The sequence below is a fragment of the Pectinophora gossypiella genome, chromosome 29, assembly GCF_024362695.1.
Source record: "Pectinophora gossypiella chromosome 29, ilPecGoss1.1, whole genome shotgun sequence".
In the NCBI taxonomy this organism is placed as follows: domain Eukaryota; kingdom Metazoa; phylum Arthropoda; class Insecta; order Lepidoptera; family Gelechiidae; genus Pectinophora; species Pectinophora gossypiella.
In genome coordinates, this window is record NC_065432.1 from 5,458,322 (window position 1) to 5,481,925 (window position 23,604).

Here is a 23,604-nt window from a genome sequence, read left to right on the forward strand (position 1 = left end):
GGATCCTGTGAAAAACGGGGTAATGCTAGGGAGAAACTCGCTTCTGTAAAAAAAAGAAAGCTGTCAAAAACTAACACGAGCGTTATTTTCAGGGCCCTACGCAGCCGACAAAGCAGCGTTCTCACTCTTGACCAAACTGGAGAAATTAAAAATAAAAGTTCCATATGAGAGACATTTCCTCTTACTCTGCCTTTGTACTTCCGTCTTTGTCAAGATACGATGTTACACCGACATTGTCTTCTCGAAATACTCCTCGGATTGGGAGAAAATCAAGACATTCTCCACCCCAAAAGTGCTCAGATTCGCTGAAATCCTGGAGAAATTCTCCCCGCCCGAACAGCCAAAAGAATTCGCCAAAATACCAGACTTGAACAAAGATAATCGGACTTTAGAATACAGGATGAAAACAGACGAAATGATGCAAACTATCGAAAAATGCGATTTTATGTCATTAAGCGACAAAATACAGGATAAAGTAAACTCTTTCGAAGCGAATTTGAAAGAACTCGACGAATCCAAGTCGAAATCTGACGAACTCGCTCCAAAAGAACTCGACAGCCCAGTCGAAGTCACGACTCCTCAGAACGAACTCCCGACTCCCGCGAACGAACTCAATAGTCCTCAGGATAACAAGGTATTAGGGTTCTCGAGGAGGTCTGGACACAGGGCGAGAGGTCGTGGAAGAGTCCAAAGGTCAAATGCTGCCAGGGTCCAACAGATGCAGCAAAATCCTGATGCTCTATGTGGGATCGTCTTTATGAAGGAGGCACTTATGGCGAAGATCATGTTTATGGTGATTGTGGTAAGTAATTGGGGCACATATACAAAAACTAATTTAAGACATTGCATTTTATAACTTTTTCTACTCCTCTACTTTAATCTGGCATTTAAATAACCAAAAAGTCTAATATAAGTACATACATAATTAAACTCTTTGAAAAAGTGTACGCTCTATGGCCTATAAAAGCATTGTTTACAAAGTGTAACTGTACTATAATGTCGCCAAAAAAGCATTGTTGTTGTTTTTTTTTTTACCTGGAAACTGGCACCTTTACTTTGTTTGGTGCCATAGATATACTATAAAAAAAAAGTATACATTTGCCGCCATTTTCCCGCGCGTTGGAAAATAAATTGGAAAATTTTTGTGTTTCGTTTAAAATTACGTCGTCGTAGAAAAAGTATTGTATGCAACGTTGTATAACTAGGTCAAAAAATGCTCGTGGCGTCTCTTATTGCGATGTTCGCCAAGGCTCACATCGCAACTCACGCCACTCGCATTTTTTGACCCTTCTTATACAACTGTTGCATAAAATACTATTACAATATGTGTGCTGTTGGTATATCTATCTAAATAAATAAATTAATAGAGTCGAATTCAGTGGATTGGATGCTCCATACCTGAGGCCTGCAACAGTGGGACGTATATAAGCTGTTTATATATGTAAGTGTGCACCAAGAATAAAAATAAACAATTACAAAAAAGACTCTTAACTAAGTACATGGCAAATGGCGGCCTTATCGCTTAAAGCGATTTCTTCCAGACAACCATAAGGTGTGGAAAAATGTAAAAATTGAAAGTTTGCGGGTACAAACTATAAGTACAACTTACCAATAAATAGATTGGGTATATATTGTATTTTGATATATTAATAAAGAAATTTTATAAAATAAACAAACTATAAGGTGGATATTTTTCTGGTCAAATACTTAACTTCGTAAAGCTTAGGTTTACAGACACAATAGTAAAACAATGGAGTTTGGATTTTTAAACGACTGTCGGCGTTACGACTTTAAATTCAAATTCAAATTCAAAAATATCTTTATTCAGTAGGTAACATAGTTACACTTTGAATCGTCAATTTTTACATAACGAACGTCTCATCCGCCTAAAACTACTGCAGCTTCTCACAACCTGTATAGCCGGGGAAAAGAAGCTGCAAGAAAAACCTCGGCACAGGGCCCTAGACGTTCTTTAAAAAAATAAAAATAAACATAAAATAATTCCCAGGACATGTCCCGTTCGTCTCCGAAGCTGTCGTATATCTGCGCGCAGTACTGCGCAGTAGAGAAGCCTGCCGACTCGGGAACCGAGCCGCGAGAGTGCCAGCGACAGGCGAAGAAGCAGGAGGATGTGCTCAAGAAGTAAGTATATTCTCAATGGATCTTCAGGAGGTCATGGACACCTGGATAACGGCCTCCATGGTCCAGTGGTTGAGCGTTGTGCTCACGATCCGGAGGTCCCGGGTTCGAATCCCGGTGGGGACAAATCACAAAAATCACTTTGTGATCCCTAGTTTCGTTAGGACGTTACAGGCTGATCACCTGATTGTCCAAAAGTAAGATGATCCGTGCTTCGGAAGGCACGTTAAGCCGTTGGTCCCGACTCTAGCCATATAGGCGATGAGATTGGGAGTGGAGTAGGTAGATCCATAATTTTCTACGGGCAGACATATCTGTCTACCTTCTTTCTTTGCTGCTTGTTTATGTAATTATGGATCTACCTACTCCACTCCAATCTCATCAGTGATCCCGTGATCATGGCACTTGCAACAGTGTCGAAATATTGGGAGTCTCATATCCCTGATTTAAACGCGGTAAGAACCCCTCAATATGTGTTTTAATTATGACAATAACCGCGTAAACTTAAAATAATGTATTAACTACTTAGCCGGACAAGTCCCAGCGTCCCGGGCTCTCCCAAATCTGAGCTGATGCTGTTATTCCAGGTTCCGGATGCACGAATGCAACCTTCTGTTGGCGACATCAGCTCTGGAGGAAGGGATCGACCTGCCGCGGTGTAACCTTGTCGTCAGATGGGACATACCCGCTTCGTGAGTATCTTCTCTTCTATCGTGTGGGTTGTGAAGTGGATTACCAACCTCAGCAACCCTGGTGTCAGGGTTATTATCGAGCCGCCAAAGGCCCGTGTGACTCGTGTAACGACTACGTACTTACATGAGTAAGTTGGTTGAGAGGATGTTGTATGGTCACGAGCATTAATATACACTTTGGTACCATGTCACATTAACTTTTTTGACAAGTTGAACTGTAAGTCTCACTAAATGTCAAATATGTTAGTGCGACAGAGTCCTAAAGTGGGTACATTATATTGCTCATGACTGTACATAAATGGAGAAAATAAACATATGGATATCAATGAATTCTTCTTCTATCGTGTGGGTGAATTACCAACCTCATCAACCCTGGTGTCAAGGTTACTATTGAGGCGCCATACAATACTTGCATAATACGTTGCATACAATACTTTTACATACAATACGTTGCATACAATACTTTTTCTACGACGACGTAATTTTAAACGAAACACTTTATTTTCCAACGCGCGGGAAAATGGCGGCAAATGTATACTTTTTTTTTATAGTATATAGTATATCTATGGCACCAAACAAAGTAAAGGTGCCAGTTTCCAGGTCAAAAAAAAAAAAAACAACAACAATGCTTTTTTGGCGACATTATAGTACAGTTACACTTTGTAAACAATGCTTTTATAGGCCATAGAGCGTACACTTTTTCAAAGAGTTTAATTATGTATGTACTTATATTAGACTTTTTGGTTATTTAAATGCCAGATTAAAGTAGAGGAGTAGAAAAAGATATTTATGAATTTGAATTGCCGGCCGCAGCTACCGCTCGTACGGGCTGTGCCGCAGCCGCGGGCGCGCGCCCCGCGCCGCGTGCGCGCTGCTGGCGCGGGGGCGGAGCGCCCAGGCGCGCGCCGCGCTGCACCACGTGGCCGTCTACAGGGAGCTGGACCAGGTGAGTCTCTCTCTTTATTCAACAGCTGCGCTCTTCTCGGTGGAGTAATCGCCATTACTCCATAGATAGCTGTAGAACGGTGGTTACCCCAATCGCCTTCCGTTCCGCAGCACACCGACCAATTTCTCAATCGGTGATGTTCTGGCTAGAGCCCTATCAGAATCCATTTCCTCGGCCTCCAACCAGTACTGATACCCGCGCACCAGTAGTGCTACGATGAGTAGCACTTCATTTATATGTAAAGAGTTATACCACCAGAAAATTCAACTGTAACCTGGAACCTGACAGGGCAGCAGTAACTTTTTTTTATTTATTTATTTATTTCACTCACAACAACTATCTTTACAGGATAACCTAATGTTACAGAGTTGGGGACTTATTTATACATATTTAAAAATAAACATTATTTTTTTACTAGTACAATATACGATTTCCTTAGTTAAGTATAACAGATCACACTCATTGCTATTTTTGCGAATTCACCCTTGGAACACAAAAACAGATCCACTCTCCTGGCTATCTCATTTACTGTGCGCAAGGTTCGAACAAATAGGTCTTTTGACAGAAGGTTGGTGCGGGCCGTCGGTACTGTCAGTACTATTCAGAAGCGGAGGACAGGAGTCCTAGTACGGCTTTGAAATAGACTACTCTGGGCGCCATCTCACTCGCGTCAGACAGAGTACTGCGAGGCGGAAGGCAAGAGGGAAACTAATATCAAATAGCAATATTGCTTTCTTAGATGAATTGCTTCGATGTGGCCATTTTAACCCCCCAGTTCGCTCTTACCGTTTAGTAACGCCCATTATTAGCGTTAGTTATTTTTAACGTTATCGCATTATTTTTTACCTGTGGTGTCACTACTGCAGCGCCCTCTGGCGAGCGACTTAACTTTTGGTTGCCAATTTCAAAATGGCTACAATCCGCGCCTTCTAACTTTTCCGCACCCGCAATTTTGTTTTTGTTTAAACCGCTGACGTTATTCAACCCCCCTTGTGCCACAAACACACCTATTGTACACACAACAACTCAAAAATACATCATAACACTTCAAACATTCGAAAAGTGGTGAGTGATAGTTTTAGTTCCCGCGCGACCCCTTGGTAAGTGATTTTACTTTTTGTAAACACTATTCAGAAATCAGAAATCAGAATCATTTATTCAACGTAATTATCATGGATAAACTTGTTGAAGGTCAATGTAACATTTTTGAATTTACGTCATTTCGCAAGGTGTTATGGCTGAGGAGAAGAAATGACAAGAAACTGCAACAGCAACACATCTTTTAAAAACCAATGAGGATATACATTACAAGTTATTTAATAACTAGAGGAACACATTCAATACCAGACATTTTTATCATTTAGGTAGTCATTAATCTTATAATAAGCTTTTTTACATAAAGTAAGCTTCACGTGAGCTTTAAATTTATTTTCTGACAAATTTAAAATATTATCTGGTATTTTATTGTAAAAACGTATACATAACCCCAAAAAAGATGAATTTAATTTACTTAATCTAGAATTTTGAATAGCAATTTTATGTTTATTTCTTGTATTGTAAGTATGCCTTTCACAGTTTCATTATTATATTCCCGCCTAGCCTACGCTCAACGGCCACCAGGGGAAGCTGGTGCCCGGCGTAGCTACCCTTACTCCTTAGCGACTTCCACAATCCCATTTGACGTCTTTCTTGTAACTCAACAGATTATAAGCAGAAAGTGCGGGTGCGGTATGCAGAACGAGCCCCCACAATCCGAGGAGGATCACGCTGACTCCCTCACACACCTCATCAAACCTTACACTCCCAACGACAACCGACCCAGAAAAGACAGCAACATCCTAACACAAAATAACAAACAGAAAATTCAAGATAAAACTCAAAGTCCAAATAATATCAAACTTGAAAATGACGAGGAACAAAAAGTAACAAGCGAAAATAATAGTGAAATTATTAATTGTGTCGACAACAGTGACAGTTTAAAACAAGCAAGTGAGAATAATAAAAATGGTGAAAATCTACTTTGTAATAAGTGTAATATAAAGAGAAATAGTGTAGATACAGTGTGTCAGTGCGTTATTAGTGAGAGAAATGAAATTGTTGTTAATAGTTTTGGCAATAATAAGAAAAGTGATAAGAAGACGGATGATGGTATTGCTAGTGTCGACTTGAGCAATGCTATAGCACTTATTAACCGGTAAGTTTTAGTATGGTCACGAGCATTAATATGACACTTTGGTACCAAGTCACATTCACTTTTTTGACAAATTAAACTGTAAGTCTCATTAAATTTCAAATATGTTAGTGCGACAGAGTCCTAAAGTGGGTACATTATATTGCTCGTGACTGTACACCAGAATCAGAATCCCCCCGGCCCGGCGCCGGGTTCGAACCCCGGTGGGGGCATATTACAAAAATCACTTTGTGATCCCTAGTTTGGTTAAGACGTTATAGGCTGATCACCTGATTGTCCGAAAGTAAGATGATCCGTGCTTCGGAAGCCACGTTAAGCCAGGGGCCTTTGGCGGCTCAATTATAACCCTGACACCAGGGTTGATGAGGTTGGTATTCTACCTCACAACCCACACGATAAGAAGAAGAAGAATCATTTATTTAACGTAATTATCATAGATAAACTTGCTGAGGGTCAATACATTTTTGAATCTACGTCATTTCGCAAGGTGTTATGGCCGAGGAGATGAAATGACAAGAAACTGCAACAGCAACACATCTTTTAAATCAATGTAGATGTACATTATAAGTTACACATTTTATACCAGGCATTTTTATCGTTTAGGTAATCATTAATCTTATAATAAGCTTTTTACATAAAGTTTTTTTACAGAAGCGACTGTCTGTCTGACCTTCCAACCCGCGAAGGGAAAACCAGCCCAATACAGGTTAGGTCACATACCTCCGAAAATGCATTTCTCGGGAGTGTGGGTTTCCTTACGATGTTTTCCTTCACCGCTGAGCAAGTGATAATCATTTATGATCTAAACATGGATTCGAAAACAAATTTGGTTTAGGCCTTGGTTGAGGCTATTAGTTCAGTAATAATATTAATTCTTCCAAGGTACTGTGGGAAGCTCCCATCGGACACGTTCACCCGTCTAGCTCCACAGTGGTGGATGGAGGAAGTCCAGCTTCCAGCCAAGGGTTCAGCTGACCCCAGGAGGGCCTTCATCTGCACTCTCCGTCTACCCCTGAACTGTCCAGTCAAGTATAACATTGTGGTGAGTTTCCCCTTTGAAGCCCTTTTTGACTCTCTCTATTTAAGAGCTGCGCTCTTGTCGGTGGAGTAATCGCCATTCCTCTCTTCTTCCCGCCAAAACCTTCACCTTTTTTGATTTATTGTTGAATTGGCTCCTTGTCAATTTTCGGATAAGTATTAAAAAAAAACAAAAGCTTCTTTTCGAGTCGACGGAGATCGATACTAAATTATTCTATAATAGCATTATTATGTGTTCCGTTAGACGTCCGAAGTCCATTTATGAGAGAGTGCCTCGTCCTCATACCGCATCGCGCCGCTAGATGTCGCTTCCCGTCTAGGAAAACCCTTGCCAAGCGCCCCCTGGTGGCTAAACGGGGTACTATCCCCCCCGCCCGAGCCATACAAGCCGCCATATTCTTACCTCATTTGTTGCGTCGTTTTTCATACCGACCGCACGCCGATAGATACAAAATTTTCGATCAAAATTTTCTTTGTGCAAATTAGTGTAACTTTTTACAAAATTTTCAAGATTAAAGTAGAAAATTTAAATCCTAGTGTTAAATTCTAGTGAAATTATTAGTTTTCCGTCTAGAAGTCGTAAAAAAAAAAATTGTGTTTTTACGAAAATGCTACCCTCATTGCCACCGAGAAAAAGATCCGGATCTTCTGACTCTCCGCGTAGTAGTAGCAGCAGTGATAGTGAAAGCTCGTCGGACGGGACATCGGAATCGGATTCGGTGCCAAAATCCGATGGGGCCGCACAGGCCCCTGATCCACCGATCGCACCGTCGACGCTGACCACGTGTCGCGACGCGTCGGCGCCACCAGCAAAGCGGAAGCGGTTTTCTTCGCGGGATTTGGAACGAAGGTTTGACAAATTGTCACAACGGCTGGTGAGTCAATTCGATAATATGATTCATGCACACGCTACTTTTATACAAGCCTCTAATAGCACGGTACCTTTACCAAATTTACCTGCGACATCCGTTTCGACTACGGTACCGCACGTACCTTTACCAAATTTACCTGCGACATCCGTTTCGACTACGGTACCGCACGACATAGTACATGAGCCTTTCTTACGACCCCCGGCTCCGCCTGTACCGTCTTTCAAGGTAGATGCCATTACCGATCTAAGCGTTTCTATCAAAGACCCAGTCGTGGCTAAGGCTATACCGGAGCGCGTACAAAAAATATCTGTTTTGCAAAGATTCGATTCTCCCGACTGGAATGCTGTCCGTTATACTGATATTCAAAAGAAATACGTGGCTTACCCTGCTTTTACTGAATTAAAAGTAAATGAAGAATTCCGTCGATTAGAAGACCCTTTTGCCCCTATTCGCTGGCATCAGATGGAACGCAGCTTCGCAGCGCTGTCTAACGCCTTTTTGGGACAAAATGAGTCCGTAAGCTCAAACTTACAAGCGCTTATTGATTGGTCTGCCACTCCTGATTTAATATTGACTCCCGCTGTCCTTTATGACAAATTGACCGAATTGTTTGGTAACGATTCTAGTTATAAAACCAGGTCTCGTGATATTCTTCAAATGATTTGTGGAAAACGTGCTGAGGTATTAGAACTGCGCCGTCGGTCATTGTTAAAACCATTAAAGGACAAATATTTGCGTGAAGATATTGAAAAAATACCGCCGTCTTCTGAGTATATGTTTAATCCGCAGTCCTTAACGACTTATATACAAAAAATTGGAGGTATAGAAAAAATACAAAAAGAGAAGCCGAAATCTCAACCTACCCGCGCAAAATCTCCTGTACCTACAACATCTAATCAAGAAAAGACATTTCACGGTCGACCAGCTAAACGAAAGCAAATTGATAACAAAAGCAATTCCCACGACAGAAAATATCATGACGAGGAAAAGAAAAAGGGGGGGCGGAATTCAAAGGGATCCCGTAGAACGGGTAAAAAGCAAAAATGACTCGGTGACCTTTTCAGGCGGTTGTCTACGACATTATCGGAAAGCCTGGGTCCTCTACAATCCACCCAAAGCCATCCTCAAAATTATAACCGGGGCTCGAATCCCATTCAACCAGACACCGCCTTTAATTTTTCCAACTTTAGACGTGATATCACAATTTCAGACCCCAGTTTCTCAAGAGATGTCAACCGAGATTCAAATTATGATTCAGGATTGCGTTTTAGAACCCGCACCATTAACCCCATCCTTCATATCTCCACTGTTTCTAATATCAAAGAGCAACGGAAAGAACCGTGTGATATTCAACTTAAAAAGTTTAAATCAATACATGAACACCAAACACTTTTATCTTTTCCATCAACGTCAAATGCCGAATTTCCTCCAACCAGGCGATTGGATGGTGAAATTAGACATCAGTCAGGCCTACTATCACATACCAATAAGACCACAACACCGGCGGTTTCTGCGTGTCAGTTACAACGGCCGCCTGCTACAGATGACGTGCTTACCGTTTGGCTTGGCGACGGCACCGAAAATGTTTGCATCGGTAACGAATTGGACAGCCGAAATACTACGTGGCAAAGGTATCCGGGTAGTAGTATATCTGGACGACTACTGCATCGCTCATCAAGACCAGAACGTACTGCGATCACAAGCACATTTCGCAGTGAATTTCCTGACCAGTCTGGGTTGGTGCGTCAATCTGGACAAATCCATACTGAATCCAGTACAAAAGATGGAGTACCTTGGCATCAACTGGGACACACGAACAAATGCGAAGTCCCTGCCCCCAGACAAGATCACCAAGATCCGCCAGAGCCTGATGACTCGACTCGCAGCCGGCAGTTGGACCCTCAAGCAGGCGCAACGCCTCTTAGGGCTTCTCAACTTTGCGACCTTCATCACCCTCCGGGGAAGGTTGCATTGCCGTACGTTGCAACGCCACAGCAGACTACTTCGCCAGACACCGCGGAAGGCAGTTCCATATCTAGACGAAGTGCGAGACGAACTCGAGTGGTGGCTAGAGAATGTCAGTCAAAGTACAGTGATACACCAAAACGCATTTCCAACAAACTACGTGACCACAGATGCTTCAGACATAAAATGGGGAGCTGTAGTCAACAACGAAGAGATTCAGGGCTCCTGGAACAATCATCAAAAGACTTGGCACTGCAACGCCAAAGAGATGTACGCAGTGATCGCAGCCCTCTCGAAAAAAGCAGCAGTTCTCGAAGACTCGACTGTGATTCTACAATGCGACAACCGGACGGTGATCTCGTACATCAAGAACGAGGGAGGAACCAAGTCCCCTCTGTTGCTGAGATTGACCAAGGAACTACTGGCTCTGGCGGACAGCCTCAATGTTGTACTGGTCCCTCACCACCTTCCGGGGCTGTACAACACGGAAGCCGACCACCTCTCGCGCAATCGCGCAGGCTCCGAATGGCACCTACAAGTGGAGGCGACATCAAAAATATTCCATCGCTGGGGCACTCCAGACGTCGACTTATTTGCCTCAAGAACAGCACACGTCGTTCCGAATTATGTTACGCGCGACTTGTCAGACTCGAACGCCTGCTATCACAACGCGTTCAGCAAATCCTGGCATTACAGTCTTGCTTGGCTGTTCCCTCCACCGGGGCTAATCCCACGTGTTCTTCAACATCTCAACGCGGCGTCGGGACACTTCATAATGATAACCCCGAAATGGACGAAACCGTTTTGGCGACCCGACCTGAAGCTCCGAGCGTTGACACAGCCGATGAAAATACAGAATCTTCAAGACACGCTGATAGATACGAAAACGGGCCATCCTCCAGCTCAAGTCAACAGCCTGGAACTAGAAGCCTGGCTCATTTCGGGTGGGATACGTTAACCGAGAACTGGTCTCAGGAAGAAAAGAACCTTCTTTTATCGTGTTGGAGACCTTCGACATTTAAAACGTATGCGCCAATTTGGGCTAGGTGGTCAAGCTGGTGTCGTGAGAATAATGTTACTCCACACTTACCAAAACCACCACAAGTGGCTAGATATTTGGCACAATTATTTCTGTCTGGAAATCTAGCATACCGTACAATCCTTGTTCACAAGTCAGCTATAGCATCTGTCTGCGAGACTGTTTCCAATGTACAGATTTCTAGTAGCAATATTGTAAAGCATATTCTGAAAGCAATTTCTCTAGCCAGACCTGTACCTCCCAAGGTTCCCATTTGGGATGCAAGACTAGTTATTAGACATTTAAGATCTACAAACCCACATAACAGTCTGTTTGATATTTCAAGACGAACAGCTACGATCTTATTGCTAGCATCCGGACGCAGAGTACATGACCTGTCATTGTTACATTGCGATCAAGACCATTTTATAGTCGATGCTGATTCTATTACTCTGTGTCCCTCATTTGGCTCAAAAACCGATTCAACGTCGTACCAACAATCAAAGTGGACGTTATTACACGCTCCTGATAAAAATATCAGCCCAGTTTACTGGCTGAAAGCGTTAGTAGAAATAACAAAAAATATTAGAGGTCCTTTCACAAATTTATTTTTAACAACTAGAGCTCCTCATCAGCCAGCTTCACCGGCCATCATAGGAGGTTGGGTTAGGACCCTGCTGAAGGATGCTGGCATACATGCGTCCCCTGGTAGTTGTAGAGCAGCAGTATCGTCGTTAAACTGGATAGAAAATTACCCTGTTAATGAAATTCTAGCGAAAGCCAACTGGCGGCATGAATATACCTTTAGGAAGTTCTATAAGAAACCTATATCTAAAACAGATAATAGCGTGTCTGAGAAATCTTTATCCCAATATTTTTCTATGCCCTCGTAGATGTGTTAATTAATTTAATTAATCAAATTAAGCTGATTCACTTATCAGAAATGTTTTCCTATTGTTTGTATACATACAATATACACTTCATGTAATCACATTGTTGCGTATTTCATTTTATTATTTTCCACACAAGCCACCAGGAGATAACAAACACGTCTCTCATAAATGGACTTCGGACGTCTAACGGAACACATAATATAAAAATTTTACCTTCCAATAAAATTTGTATTATGTTTCCTCCGACGTCCGAAGTCCATGTTAGGTCTTCCTGGTGGACCTCAACATCATTATGAGCCGAACAATGAGGTAAGAATATGGCGGCTTGTATGGCTCGGGCGGGGGGGATAGTACCCCGTTTAGCCACCAGGGGGCGCTTGGCAAGGGTTTTCCTAGACGGGAAGCGACATCTAGCGGCGCGATGCGGTATGAGGACGAGGCACTCTCTCATAAATGGACTTCGGACGTCGGAGGAAACATAATACAAATTTTATTGGAAGGTAAAATTTTTATATTATAGTGTTAGGGATGAGGTCAAAACTAGATGGCGCTGCTGTAGCATCGCCGACCCCAAGTGACAGCTAGTTGGCCAACCGATCATCGAATGTGGCCAACTCTAGGCCGCATCGAAGCGGGTGCCGAGCGCAGCACTCACTTTGACTCGACACGTGTTACGGAGTGGTCGTGTGAAGTGAAGTTACCTCGGAATATTGTAGTTCGGTGACGTCATAATTCCAATAATTTGTAAATGGTTCATCATCATCAGCCGTATGACGCCCACTGCAGGGCATAGGCCTCCCCCAAGGATCTCCACGACGATCGGTCCTGCGCTGCCCGCATCCAGCGGCTTCCCGCGACCTTCACCAGATCGTCGGTCCACCTTGTAGCGGGCCTACCCACAGAGCGTCGTCCGACACGAGGTCGCCACTCCAGAACCTTTCCGCCCCATCGGCCATCGGTTCTCCTCGCTATGTGTCCAGCCCACTGCCACTTCAGCTTTGCAATTCTTCGAGCTATGTCGGTGACTTTAGTTCAAAATGTTGTAAATGGTTAATTTTCATTAAAATATTTTCTAATTAACGACTGCTAATGCAGCCGGGACCAACGGCTTAACGTGCCTTCATTAATAACCATCAATCCGCACTGGGCCCGCGTGATGGTTTAAGGCCCGATCTCCCTATCCATCCATAGGGAAGGCCCGTGCCCCAGCAGTGGGGACGTTAATGGGCTGATGATGATGATGATGATTTTCTAATTTGTGCCCGAGCATTTATTTATTTGAATTAATTTAGTTGTTTTGCTAACAATATTATAAAGCTCCTATAATATTAATAATAAAAAGTTTATTCAGGTAAAACCTACAGTATTTGTTACGATGTCACTAACACTCTGCATTATTTTTGCCCAGGGTCACCCCATGCCTACACAGGTCCTAGCCAGAAGAATGGTGGCTCTGCAGGCGTGCAGGATACTTCACAAGAGTGGGGAGCTCGATAACCAGCTGATGCCTATAGGTGAGAAGTATAAAAAAACAACGGTACTGCGTTATACCATGGTATAACAAAATCAGCGGGCTTAGCACCGTAAGCACGCGACTCTTTCTCGCCGCGACAGAGATCGTCTGTCTCTTTCTGTGCAGTACTGTGAGAGAGTGACGGGTGACGTATGTCGAGGCGAGAAAGTGTCGCGCGCTTACGGTGCTAAGCCCGCAGGTATGCTCAATCCTATGACAAGCCGCCATTGCTAGCCCATTGATGACGTAAGTGTTACCATTATATGGACGACCTCTGTGATTTAGTGGTTGAGCGATGTGCTCACGTTCCAGAGGTCCCGGGTTCGATTCCCGGTGGGGTCCAATCACAAAAATCACTTTGTGATCCCTAGTTTGGTTAGGACATTGCTGATCACCTGATTGTCCGAAAGTAAGATGATCCGTGCTTCGGAAGGCACGTTAAGCCGTTGGTCCCGGTAACTACTTACTGATGTGAGTAAGTAGTCGTTACATGAGTCATGTCAGGGGCCTTTGGCGGCTCAATAGTAACCCTGACACCAGGGTTAATGGGGTTGATACTCCACTTCACAACCCACACGCTAGAAGAAGAAGCGCTCCTCATTTGTCCGGCCAAGTAATTAATGCCATCTGCGGCAAATCTACAATATCACGTCAGAAAAAAAACTTGGCCCCAGACTTGCCCGAAGGTATTGACGAGGCCTAAGATGGCGCCAGCTCGCCCAGTAGGTGAGGTTGGTACTCCACCTCCTAAACCACACGATAGAAGAAGAAGACCTAGTCAAATGCCCTATTGCTTGTTTCAGGCAAGGAGAACTTCAAAGCAGCAGAACTGGACTCGACATGCAATATGGGAGACAGTGGCGACCCCAGCGACTGTGCAAGGCCGGGAACAACGAAACGCAGGCAATATTACTACAAAAGAGTAAGTTGATACCAAATTGTAATAATGTTTCCTATCCACTGGTTGCCTGGAAGAAATTGCTGCTTAGCAATAAGGCCGCCAGATTGTACTGTATCTATCATCATCTGTGTTAATTTGTTTTGTATGTTGTGTGCGATAAAGTATATTTGATTTGATTTGATACAAGTCAAATCTACATCACCATCGTTTGAGGTTTCCGCGGTTATTGGTGCTAATTCCTGTAAATACCATTGTCACAGACAAGCGCCATCTAGTGCAAACCTATTGTAACAATTTAGTTTAGCTAGCAAGCTACATCCATATTTATGATAGGAAAATTGTAGAGTAGTAACCAAAAGACAGACTTTTCAGGCTTGTATCACCTGATTGTCCGAAAAAGTAAGATGATTCCGTGCTTCGGAGGGCACGTTTAGCCGTTGGTCCCGGCTATTAGCCGTAAAAACACCTCCACCAACCCGCAGTGGAGCAGCGTGGTGGAGTATGCTCCATACCTCCTCCGGTTGATTGAGGGTAGGCCTGTGCCCAGCAGTGGGACGTATATAGGCAGTTTATGTTTTATGTTTATGTAGTAACCAAAAGAACCAACAGATGGCGTTGGTAACCAACGCAAAATAAAAGAGACACAAAATGGAGTAACGACGAAACGACGCATTTTATTTTCCCACTCCCTAATAATTATTATATTCATCAAAGTCATACCAATTCTATATCCTATTTCTTCAACCATCTTATTTTAAGTTATATCTGTCATTTTCTTATCCGCCGAAAAGGAAAGGGACGGGCAATCGACAGGCATAAAATTTATGGATAACACGTCAAATTTCACGGATCATCGTACTTTTTGGCCAATCAGTTGATCAGCCTGTAATGTCCTAACCAAACTAGGGATCACTAAGTGATTTTTGTGATATGTCCCCACCGGGATTCGAACCCGGGGCCTCCGGATCGTGAGCCTAACGCTCAACCACTGGACCACGGAGGCCAACAACAAAAAGTTATACTTTTCAGACTGCGTGGGCGTTCACAGACTGTCAACCAGTGGTGGATGCAACTGATGCAGAGATAGATCCATCCAACGTGAAGGAAGCTCCTACGCAAGATGCTACTGCCGCTGTCAAGAATACTGGTAAGTTGATTGGTTGGTTGGTTGATTGATTGATTGATTGATTGAGTTAAAAAAGTTTTTATTATTGCGTATGGCAGACAAAAATAAAATATCCTGCGTGGATCATATATCCAGCTTAAGCTCCCCTAACCAAGTCTCTGCCGCATCCGTCACACAATGCAGCCCGGCTATGCCACCTGGGAACCGGTGTAGAGGGCACTCGTTCACTATGTGAGATAGGGTTTTATCCAGGTGACCACATTCACAGTATGGCGACTCCTTTAAGCCCCATTTATGTAGGTTGTTAAAAAAGTTACAAGGTTATTATAAGGTTAGTGATTATTTAGTAGATACGAATTAGTGTGATTATCGATTTTACCGGGTGAGAGCCTTCAGCGCTCCCCATTTGTCCGGCCAAATAGTTAATGCCATCTGTAGCAAATCTACAACAAGTCACGTAAAAATATAGCCTGTAATATCCTAACCAAACAAGTCGTGGGCTGATGGTTATGTTATCTATTCTAGGTACAAAGCGTAACATGCTGTACGCGATTGTATCGAAGCTCTGGTGCGCGTTGCCAGAGCGTTACAACACTAGAGGGCGGAGGCTCCACGCGCCCCAGAACGCTAGCCAGGCGCTGGGCATCCTGATGGCGAGAGAGGAACCAGACAAGTAAGTTAACTAATCTTCTGTCGTGTGGGTTGTGGGTCAACCTCATCAACCCTGCTGTCAGGGTTATTAGCCAAAGGCGGCTCACTGACTAATATCTTCATCATCAGCCCATTAACGTCCCCACTGCTGGGGCACGGGCCTTCCCTATGGATGGATAGGGAGATCGGGCCTTTAACCATCACGCGGGCCTAGTGCGGATTTATGGTTATTAACGACTTCTAATGCAGCCGGGACCAACGGCTTAACGTGCTTTCCGAAGCACGGAGGAGCTTGAGATGAAAACTTTTTTTTTTGTGTGTCACCCATCCTATGACCGGCCTTTGCGAAAGTTTCTTAACTTCAACAATCGGAGACCGAGCGCGTTTACCGCTGCGCCACCGAGCTCCTCAACTGACAGTTAACTATTACCACACCCCGGACACTTCATACAAATAACCTCGTTTTACACAGACACCACACATTGACGTTATCGTACACGCGCATCTGTGGCGCACCCAACTAGTTGGCCACCTAGTTCCGACCACATGCAACAGATGGCGCCACATTCAATAATGCAGTCTTCAAGCAGTCGTGAAACGCGATATCGAAGTTTACACAGCAAGACGCATATATACAACTTCCAACATAACACCGTCGGATCGTCGATCCCTAGTCACACTACCAACTCGTGACTAGCGGGGTGCTATGCTCAGTTCGGTACCATGAAAACATCCTTTGGCGGCAGCAACCTCTCGCCGCCAAAGTGACGTCTGACGCCATACGATTTAAGTTTAAACTATGTTTGAGGGGTAGTGAGGTAATACCTAGCTCAGACGCTGGTGGGGAGAGTGGAGATTTGCCATTCTATACGTATTATTCCTTATTCTATGCTAATATGCAGTTTTTTTTGTCCGGCCAAGTAGTTAATGCCATCTGCGGCAAATCTACAATAAGTCACGTAAAAAAAGAAAGCTAATATACAGTATGTTTGTTATGTTTAAGTCCCACGTAACGGGGCAAAAAAAGTAACAGAAAACAATAAATAGTTATGTGACGATATATTGATGATGATGTTATGAATGTATTTGTCTGTTTCTCCATAGCCTTCAAATCCCAGCGTTTCCAGTATACACGAGGTCAGGAGAAGTCAGGGTATCCGTGGAGTATGTACCTGACGCCGATGTGAGGGTGTCACCCCGTCGAGGGCGGCTGGTCAGGAGGTGAGTACGACACCTTCAGCATCAGATAACGGCCTCCGTGGTCCAGTGGTTGAGCGTTGGGCTCACGATTCGGGGTCTGTAACTTTAGTTCGAATGTCAGTAGTTCGATGAATGCTTATTCGACTGAAATATTTTTCGAATTATGTTTTTAACGAACGATCATTCTTCCGAGTCAACTTTGTATCGAACCCATCCTTTACCGACGAACGGTTGACCGAAGCATTCATCGAACAACTCACATTTCTTGTTAATATATATACAGGGTGTTAGTGACATCGTAACGAATACTCAGGGGGATGATTCAGGCCATAATTCTGAGTTAATATCAAGTGGAATTTTTCGTCGCAAAATTCATGATTTTTTTTATTTTATTTTTTTAATTTTTTTCATTTCTATACTTTTGCGATGAAAAATTCCACTTGATATTAACTCAGAATAATCAGCTGAATCATCCCCCTCAGTATTCGTTACGATGTCACTAACACCCCGTACAAGTACATACAGGTAGGCATACAAGTAGGTATGGGTGTTAGTGACATCGTAACGAATACTGAGGGGGATGGTTCAGACCATGATTCTGAGTTGATATCAAGTGGAATTTTCAGTCTGAATATTCCTGAATATTTTTGTGTTTTTTTTAATTATTTTCAATTCCATCCTTTTGCGACGGAAAATTCCACTTGATATCATCTCAGAATCATGGCCTCAATCACCCCTCAAAGTTTTCGTTACGATGTCACTAACACCCTGTATAATATTCGAATCGGCGTCCAATTTCAAAATTGGAACATTTAAACTTAAACTAATAAAAAAATCAACTTTTCGCGCGCTGCCTTCACGATTCAAGTCTGAACTGTATTCGAGGGGGTGAGGTAAACCTAGCTCAGCCGCTGGTGGGGGGGCGGAGAGTGGCCGTTTTATACGTACTCTGCCGCCCTGAGCCGAGGTTCGCGCCCAACTGGGCACCCTCAGGCCTGTTGTCTTAACCGTTGTACCGGGTGAGAGCTTTCAGCGCTTCCAATTTGTCCGGTAGTTAATGACATCTGCGGCAAATCTACAATAAGTCAGGTCAAAAAAAAATGCTTATTCTGTTTTCGTTCTTAGATTCATGAGGTTTGTCTTCGCCGAGGTTCTGAGGGTCCGTCGTCGAGGAATGAAGCTCCAGAGTGAGGGGTCAACCCACAACAATTACTACATCGTTCCTACTATCAAATGTGAGTATTATTTATTGGAAGATACATCAAAAAAAAAAGATGAATGATTGTTGTTTTTTTTATATACAGTGTGTTAGTGACATAGTAACGAATACTAAGGGGGATGATTCTTCTTCTATCGTGTGGGTTGTGAGGTGAATTACCAACCTCATCAACCCTGCTGTCAGGGTTACTATTGAGCCGCCAAAGGCCCCTGATATGAGTCATGTAACGACTACTTATTTACATCAGTAAATAGTAACCGGTACCAACGGCTTAACGTGCCTTCCGAAACACGAATCATCTTACTTTTTTGACAATCAGGTGATCGGCCTGTAATGTCCTAACCGAACTGGGGATCACAAAGTGATTTTTGTGATATGTCCCCACCGGGATTCGAACTCGGGACCTCCGGATCGTGAGCCTAATGCTCAACCACTGGACCACGGGGGCCGTTAAGATTCAGACCATGATTCTATGTTAATATCATGTGGAATTTTCCGTCGCAAAATTCGTTACTTTTTTAAATTACATATTTTCAATTTTATACTTTTACGACGGAAAATTCCACTTGATATTAACTCAGAATATTGACCTGAATCATCCCCCTCAGTATTCGTTACGAAAGATGATCCTTGCTTCGGAAGGCACGTTAAGCCGTTGGTCCCGGTCACTACTTACTGATGTAAGTATGTAGTCGTTACATGAGCCATGTCAGGGGCCTTCGGCGACTCAATAATAACCCTGACACCAGTGTTGATGAGGTTGGTAATTCACCTCACAACCCACACGATAAGAAGAAGATCTAAGCATTTTTTTTTATTTAATTACTATAGCGACACGAGAAGACGGCACATCGAAAATGGACATCGACTGGTCATTCCTAGAGCTAATATACCAGCACACAGAAGAAAAGAAGCATTCGGAAATAGAAAGACCGAACCTCTGGCATCACGATGAAGAAGAAGAAGAATCCGTGAAGAAAGTTGAGAAGAAGAATGGGGAAGTGAAGAAAATGTCTAATCCTCTGTTGAAGGAGGGCGAGACGTTCGTGTTCGACCCTGAGAAGTATAGGGAGGCTGTCGTTACTCCGTGGTATAGGAACCAGGATCAACCCCAGGTATGTCATTGCATAATATAATATAGCATAAAACAGCATAACGTAGCATAACATAGCATAACATGGCATAAACATCTCTCTCTCTCTCTTTATTTAAGAGCTGCGCTCTTGTCGGTGGAGTAACCGCCATTCCTCTCTTCTTCCCGCCAAAACCTTCACCTCCCGATACGACACGACCTGCACCTTCTCTTTTATTTGTTTCATAAATGTTATCCTAGGTCTACCCCTTCCTCTCTTCCCTTCAATTTTTCCTTCTATAATGTTTGTTATAAATGAATCGTGTCGTATCAGGTGGCCAATCATATTTCCTCTCCGGTTCTCTATAGTCTTCAATATGGTTCTCTTTTCTTCAACTCTTCAACGGCATAAACATAACAGCCTATATACGTCCCAATGCTGAGCACAGGCCTCCCCGCAATCAACCGGAGGGGGTATGGAGCATACTCCACCATGTTGCTCCACTGCGGGTTGGTGGTGGTGTTTTTACGGCCAATAGCCAGGACCAACGGCTTAACGTGCCTTCCGTAGCACGGAATCATCTCACAAAGTGATTTCGACAATGTTCCCATGGGGAATCGAACCCGGACCTCCGGTTCGTGAGCTTAACGCTCTAACCACTAGACCACTGAGGCTGTTTGATAACATAGCATAACGTAGCATAACATATCACCACACTAATAAAGCTGTTAAAGTTGAATGCTGTTGAAATCTTAACCTGAAACTAATATGATGTGTTTCCCCAGTTCTTCCTAGTGGCCGAGATCTGCTGGAACCTGACTCCCGACTCGGAGTTCCCTTCAGCGAGCCACACGACCTTCCGCCAGTATTACAGCAGCAAGTACGGCGTCACCCTCACCCAGAGCAACCAGCCACTCCTGGACGTCGACCATACCAGCAACCGGCTCAACTTGCTGACCCCTAGGTATCATATCAAGAATCATGATCTCCTTAGAATTATCCCGTTTTTCACAGGGTCCGCTTACCTAACTTGGAGATTTGACAGGTCCGTTTTTTTACAGAAATGACTGCCTGTCTGATCTTACAACTCGCGAAGGGAAAACCACCCCATAACCGGTCACAAACCTCCGAAAATGCATTTCTCGGGAAAGTGTGTTTCCGCAATGTTTTCCTTCACCGCTGAGCACGTGATAATCATTTACGATCCAAACATGAATTGGAAAACAAATTCGACAATCATTGGTTTACGCTTGTGCGGGTTTCGAACCTGCGATCTTAAAGTGAGAGGCAAGCGTTCTGCCAACTGGGCTACCACAGTGACTTCATCATCACAAATTTAAGAGCCACGCTCTTGTCCGTGTAGCATTCTCCATTCTTGTCTATCAAAGGCAAACTCCTTCACTTCCTTATAAGACACGACGTTCGCCATGTAAGTTCCTCTCAGACGACGCCATGAGCCGAGGTTCGCGCCCAACTGGGCACCCTCAGGCCTGTTGTCTTAAACGTTGTACCGGGTGACCGGGTGAGAGCCTTCAGCGCTCCCCATTTGTCTGGCCAAGTAGTTAATGCCATCTGCGGCAAATCTACAATAAGTCACGTCAAAAAAAAAAAACGACGCCATGTAAGCTCTTCTCTCCCCTTGCACTCTTTTTCCTTGTAGCTACAAGGAAAGAGGAAGGGAAAGACCAAGGAGTCGCAGGTTGCAGACAGGATGATTGGACACTATGTTTATGTTTGTATTCTATGTTTTTAATATATCTTGCCTCTTCTGTCCTCAATAACTCTCAATATTTTTCCTTTTCCCTTACTCTTACTAGCACTTCCTCATGTGACTTCCACAGTTACTTACCTGGTAATGAATGAAAAAAATAAATCTTTACAGATACGTAAACCGCAAAGGCGTGGCCCTGCCCGTGTCTTCAGAACGCACCCGCCGAGCCAAGAGGGACCGGTTAGACCAGAAGCAGATATTAGTACCAGAGTTATGCCGAGTGCATCCCTTCGCAGCCCCGCTGTGGTTCGCCACCGTCGCACTGCCCTGTGTCTTGTATAGGTGAGTCCACGCAAAGGTCGCCTGGAAATCTCTCGAGAGAAAGAAAGAAACGTTTATTATACAGGGTGTTAGTGACGCTGAAGTACGGTAGTAAATGTTGGGTATGGCAGAAGAAGCATGAAAGTAGGATAAATGCCGTAGAAATGAGGTCTTTGCGTAGCATCTGCGGTGTGAAGTTGAGTGATAGAGTGAGAAACAGTGTGATTAGACAGAGATGTGGTGTAAAAGACGATATAGTGACTAGGATTGAGAAGGGAATGTTAGGTTGGTTTGGACACGTAGAGCGGATGAAGGATAATAGAATTGCAAAAGCGGTATATAAAGCGAAAGTTGATGGTAGGGCTGGCAGAGGAAGACCGAGAAGGACTTACGATGACCAAATTGGAGATGTCCTTAGAAAAGGTTCAATACGATCTACTCTGAACCGGCGTGCGTGTATGAAGCGATTGATGAATGTGGAGGAAGCAAGAGAAGTGTGTCAGGATCGAAGCAAATGGAATTCTATAGTCTCTGCTTACCCCGGTGGGAAATAGGCGTGAGTTTATGTATGTATGTATGTATAACAATGCTTCCTATCATTGATAAAGTTGTGGAGAAATTTATCAGTAATCAAATACATGAGTTCTATACCACCCATGACGTGCTGTCACACAATCAGTACGGTTTTCAGCCTAACAAAAGCACGACCATGTTGCTGTCTAGGTTTGCTGATGAAATAAATAAACATCTCAATGACAAAAAACATGTGCTTATTGTATTGATAGATTATACTAAGGCATTTGATGTGTTACGACACGAACTGCTTGTACAAAAGATAGCCGACACAGGCGTGAGGGGACGGATTCTTGAGTGGTGCAAAAATTACCTTGATAACAGGACCTACCATGTGAAGATAGGAAAATCTTGTAGTGAAAAAGTTTACGTGACGGAGGGAACCGCACAAGGATCCGTTCTTGGCCCACTACATTATCTGTCGTACGTCAATGACTTAAATAACTGCATCAAAAATTGCAGTATCTATCAATTCGCAGACGACACATGTCTAGTTTCTGCAGAACGAGATTTAAAAGACGCGGAACGAAAACTTCAGCAAGATTTTGATATTGTATGTCGGTGGTCTCATGACGCTGGACTTGTGTTGAATGGAGAAAAGACAAAACTGCTTCACGTGCACTCCAACCAGTCACGAACTGTCACTATGGTAAAAATTATAGGGCACAATCACCATTGTTTGCACAATGTTGATGCTCCTAAACACTGTGACTGTTTGCCACTCCAGCAGGTTACAGAACAAAAATACCTCGGACTAATTATTGACACTAATTTTAATTGGGAGGCTCATATAGACTCGGTATGTAACAAGTTGCGTGCTGTCTTGGCAAAATTTTATATTATCCGAAACAAAATACCATACCAAGTCAGACTGGCAATGTACACAGCGTTAGTAGAAAGTATTGTATCTTACGGGCTTAGCAGCTACGGTCGTACATTTAAATCTTATCTAGACCGGATATACAAACTACAAGTAAGACTACTGAAAATGATAATACCCTATAATATAAAAAATAAATTAAATAACGACTATGATCTTTTCTATTTCTGTAAAATACTACCGGTCCATGTTAAATTTAAACTCCAGATGCTAAAAGAACAATACTTTAGAACTGAAATACAGGATCCAATATCACACTTCAAAATAACTAGGCAGGTAACAAATCATATATTAAATAAGCCCAAATTTAACAATTTTTACGGTAAACGAGTGTCTAATTACATCGTACCTGACTTAATAAATCAGATACCAATTGAAATTAGGCATAAAATCACACCAAAAAACCTCAACAATATATTAAAAAGGTACATGTTTGAAAACCTACAAAGTATGTGACTTGATGTGTGAATTTGGAGCACCCTGTTTACTATCTTGTTTACTTGTTTGCTGCTTGCCAGTTTCTCGGAATCGCCCGCTCATACGTAGGTATGATGCGCCTCACTTGTGGCGAATTACCTATCCTACCGGTTCTTTCGTCCATGTATGCGTTTGGCGTTTGACATGTGTACTTTATTTGTTGAATAGTGTTATTAATTAATGGTATACTTCTGAAGTACAAACT

At 43.2% G+C, this 23,604-nt stretch overlaps 2 protein-coding genes across 4 annotated transcripts in view; one reads left to right on the plus strand and one right to left on the minus strand.

The window, feature by feature from the left end:
* LOC126379350 (endoribonuclease Dicer) overlaps positions 1-23,604 on the plus strand; it is a 61,516-nt gene that overhangs the window by 10,145 nt on the left and 27,767 nt on the right. For all 3 annotated transcript variants that reach the window (XM_050028056.1, XM_050028057.1, XM_050028058.1), the window contains 15 exons: positions 93-802; positions 2,009-2,142; positions 2,727-2,831; positions 3,645-3,777; positions 5,481-5,971; positions 6,851-7,010; positions 13,163-13,268; positions 14,071-14,189; positions 15,198-15,315; positions 15,820-15,967; positions 17,050-17,166; positions 18,271-18,380; positions 19,196-19,479; positions 20,223-20,401; positions 21,320-21,490. In XM_050028056.1, coding sequence (XP_049884013.1) covers positions 93-802; positions 2,009-2,142; positions 2,727-2,831; positions 3,645-3,777; positions 5,481-5,971; positions 6,851-7,010; positions 13,163-13,268; positions 14,071-14,189; positions 15,198-15,315; positions 15,820-15,967; positions 17,050-17,166; positions 18,271-18,380; positions 19,196-19,479; positions 20,223-20,401; positions 21,320-21,490 — 3,085 coding nt within the window. The remainder of the gene's footprint in view (positions 1-92; positions 803-2,008; positions 2,143-2,726; positions 2,832-3,644; positions 3,778-5,480; positions 5,972-6,850; positions 7,011-13,162; positions 13,269-14,070; positions 14,190-15,197; positions 15,316-15,819; positions 15,968-17,049; positions 17,167-18,270; positions 18,381-19,195; positions 19,480-20,222; positions 20,402-21,319; positions 21,491-23,604) is intronic.
* Positions 14,549-23,604, minus strand: part of LOC126379455 (guanine nucleotide-binding protein-like 1) — a 343,035-nt gene continuing 333,979 nt past the window's right edge. Inside the window, exon 14 of the transcript XR_007568334.1 lies at positions 14,549-14,634. The gene's annotated coding sequence lies outside the window, so the exon portion shown is untranslated. The remainder of the gene's footprint in view (positions 14,635-23,604) is intronic.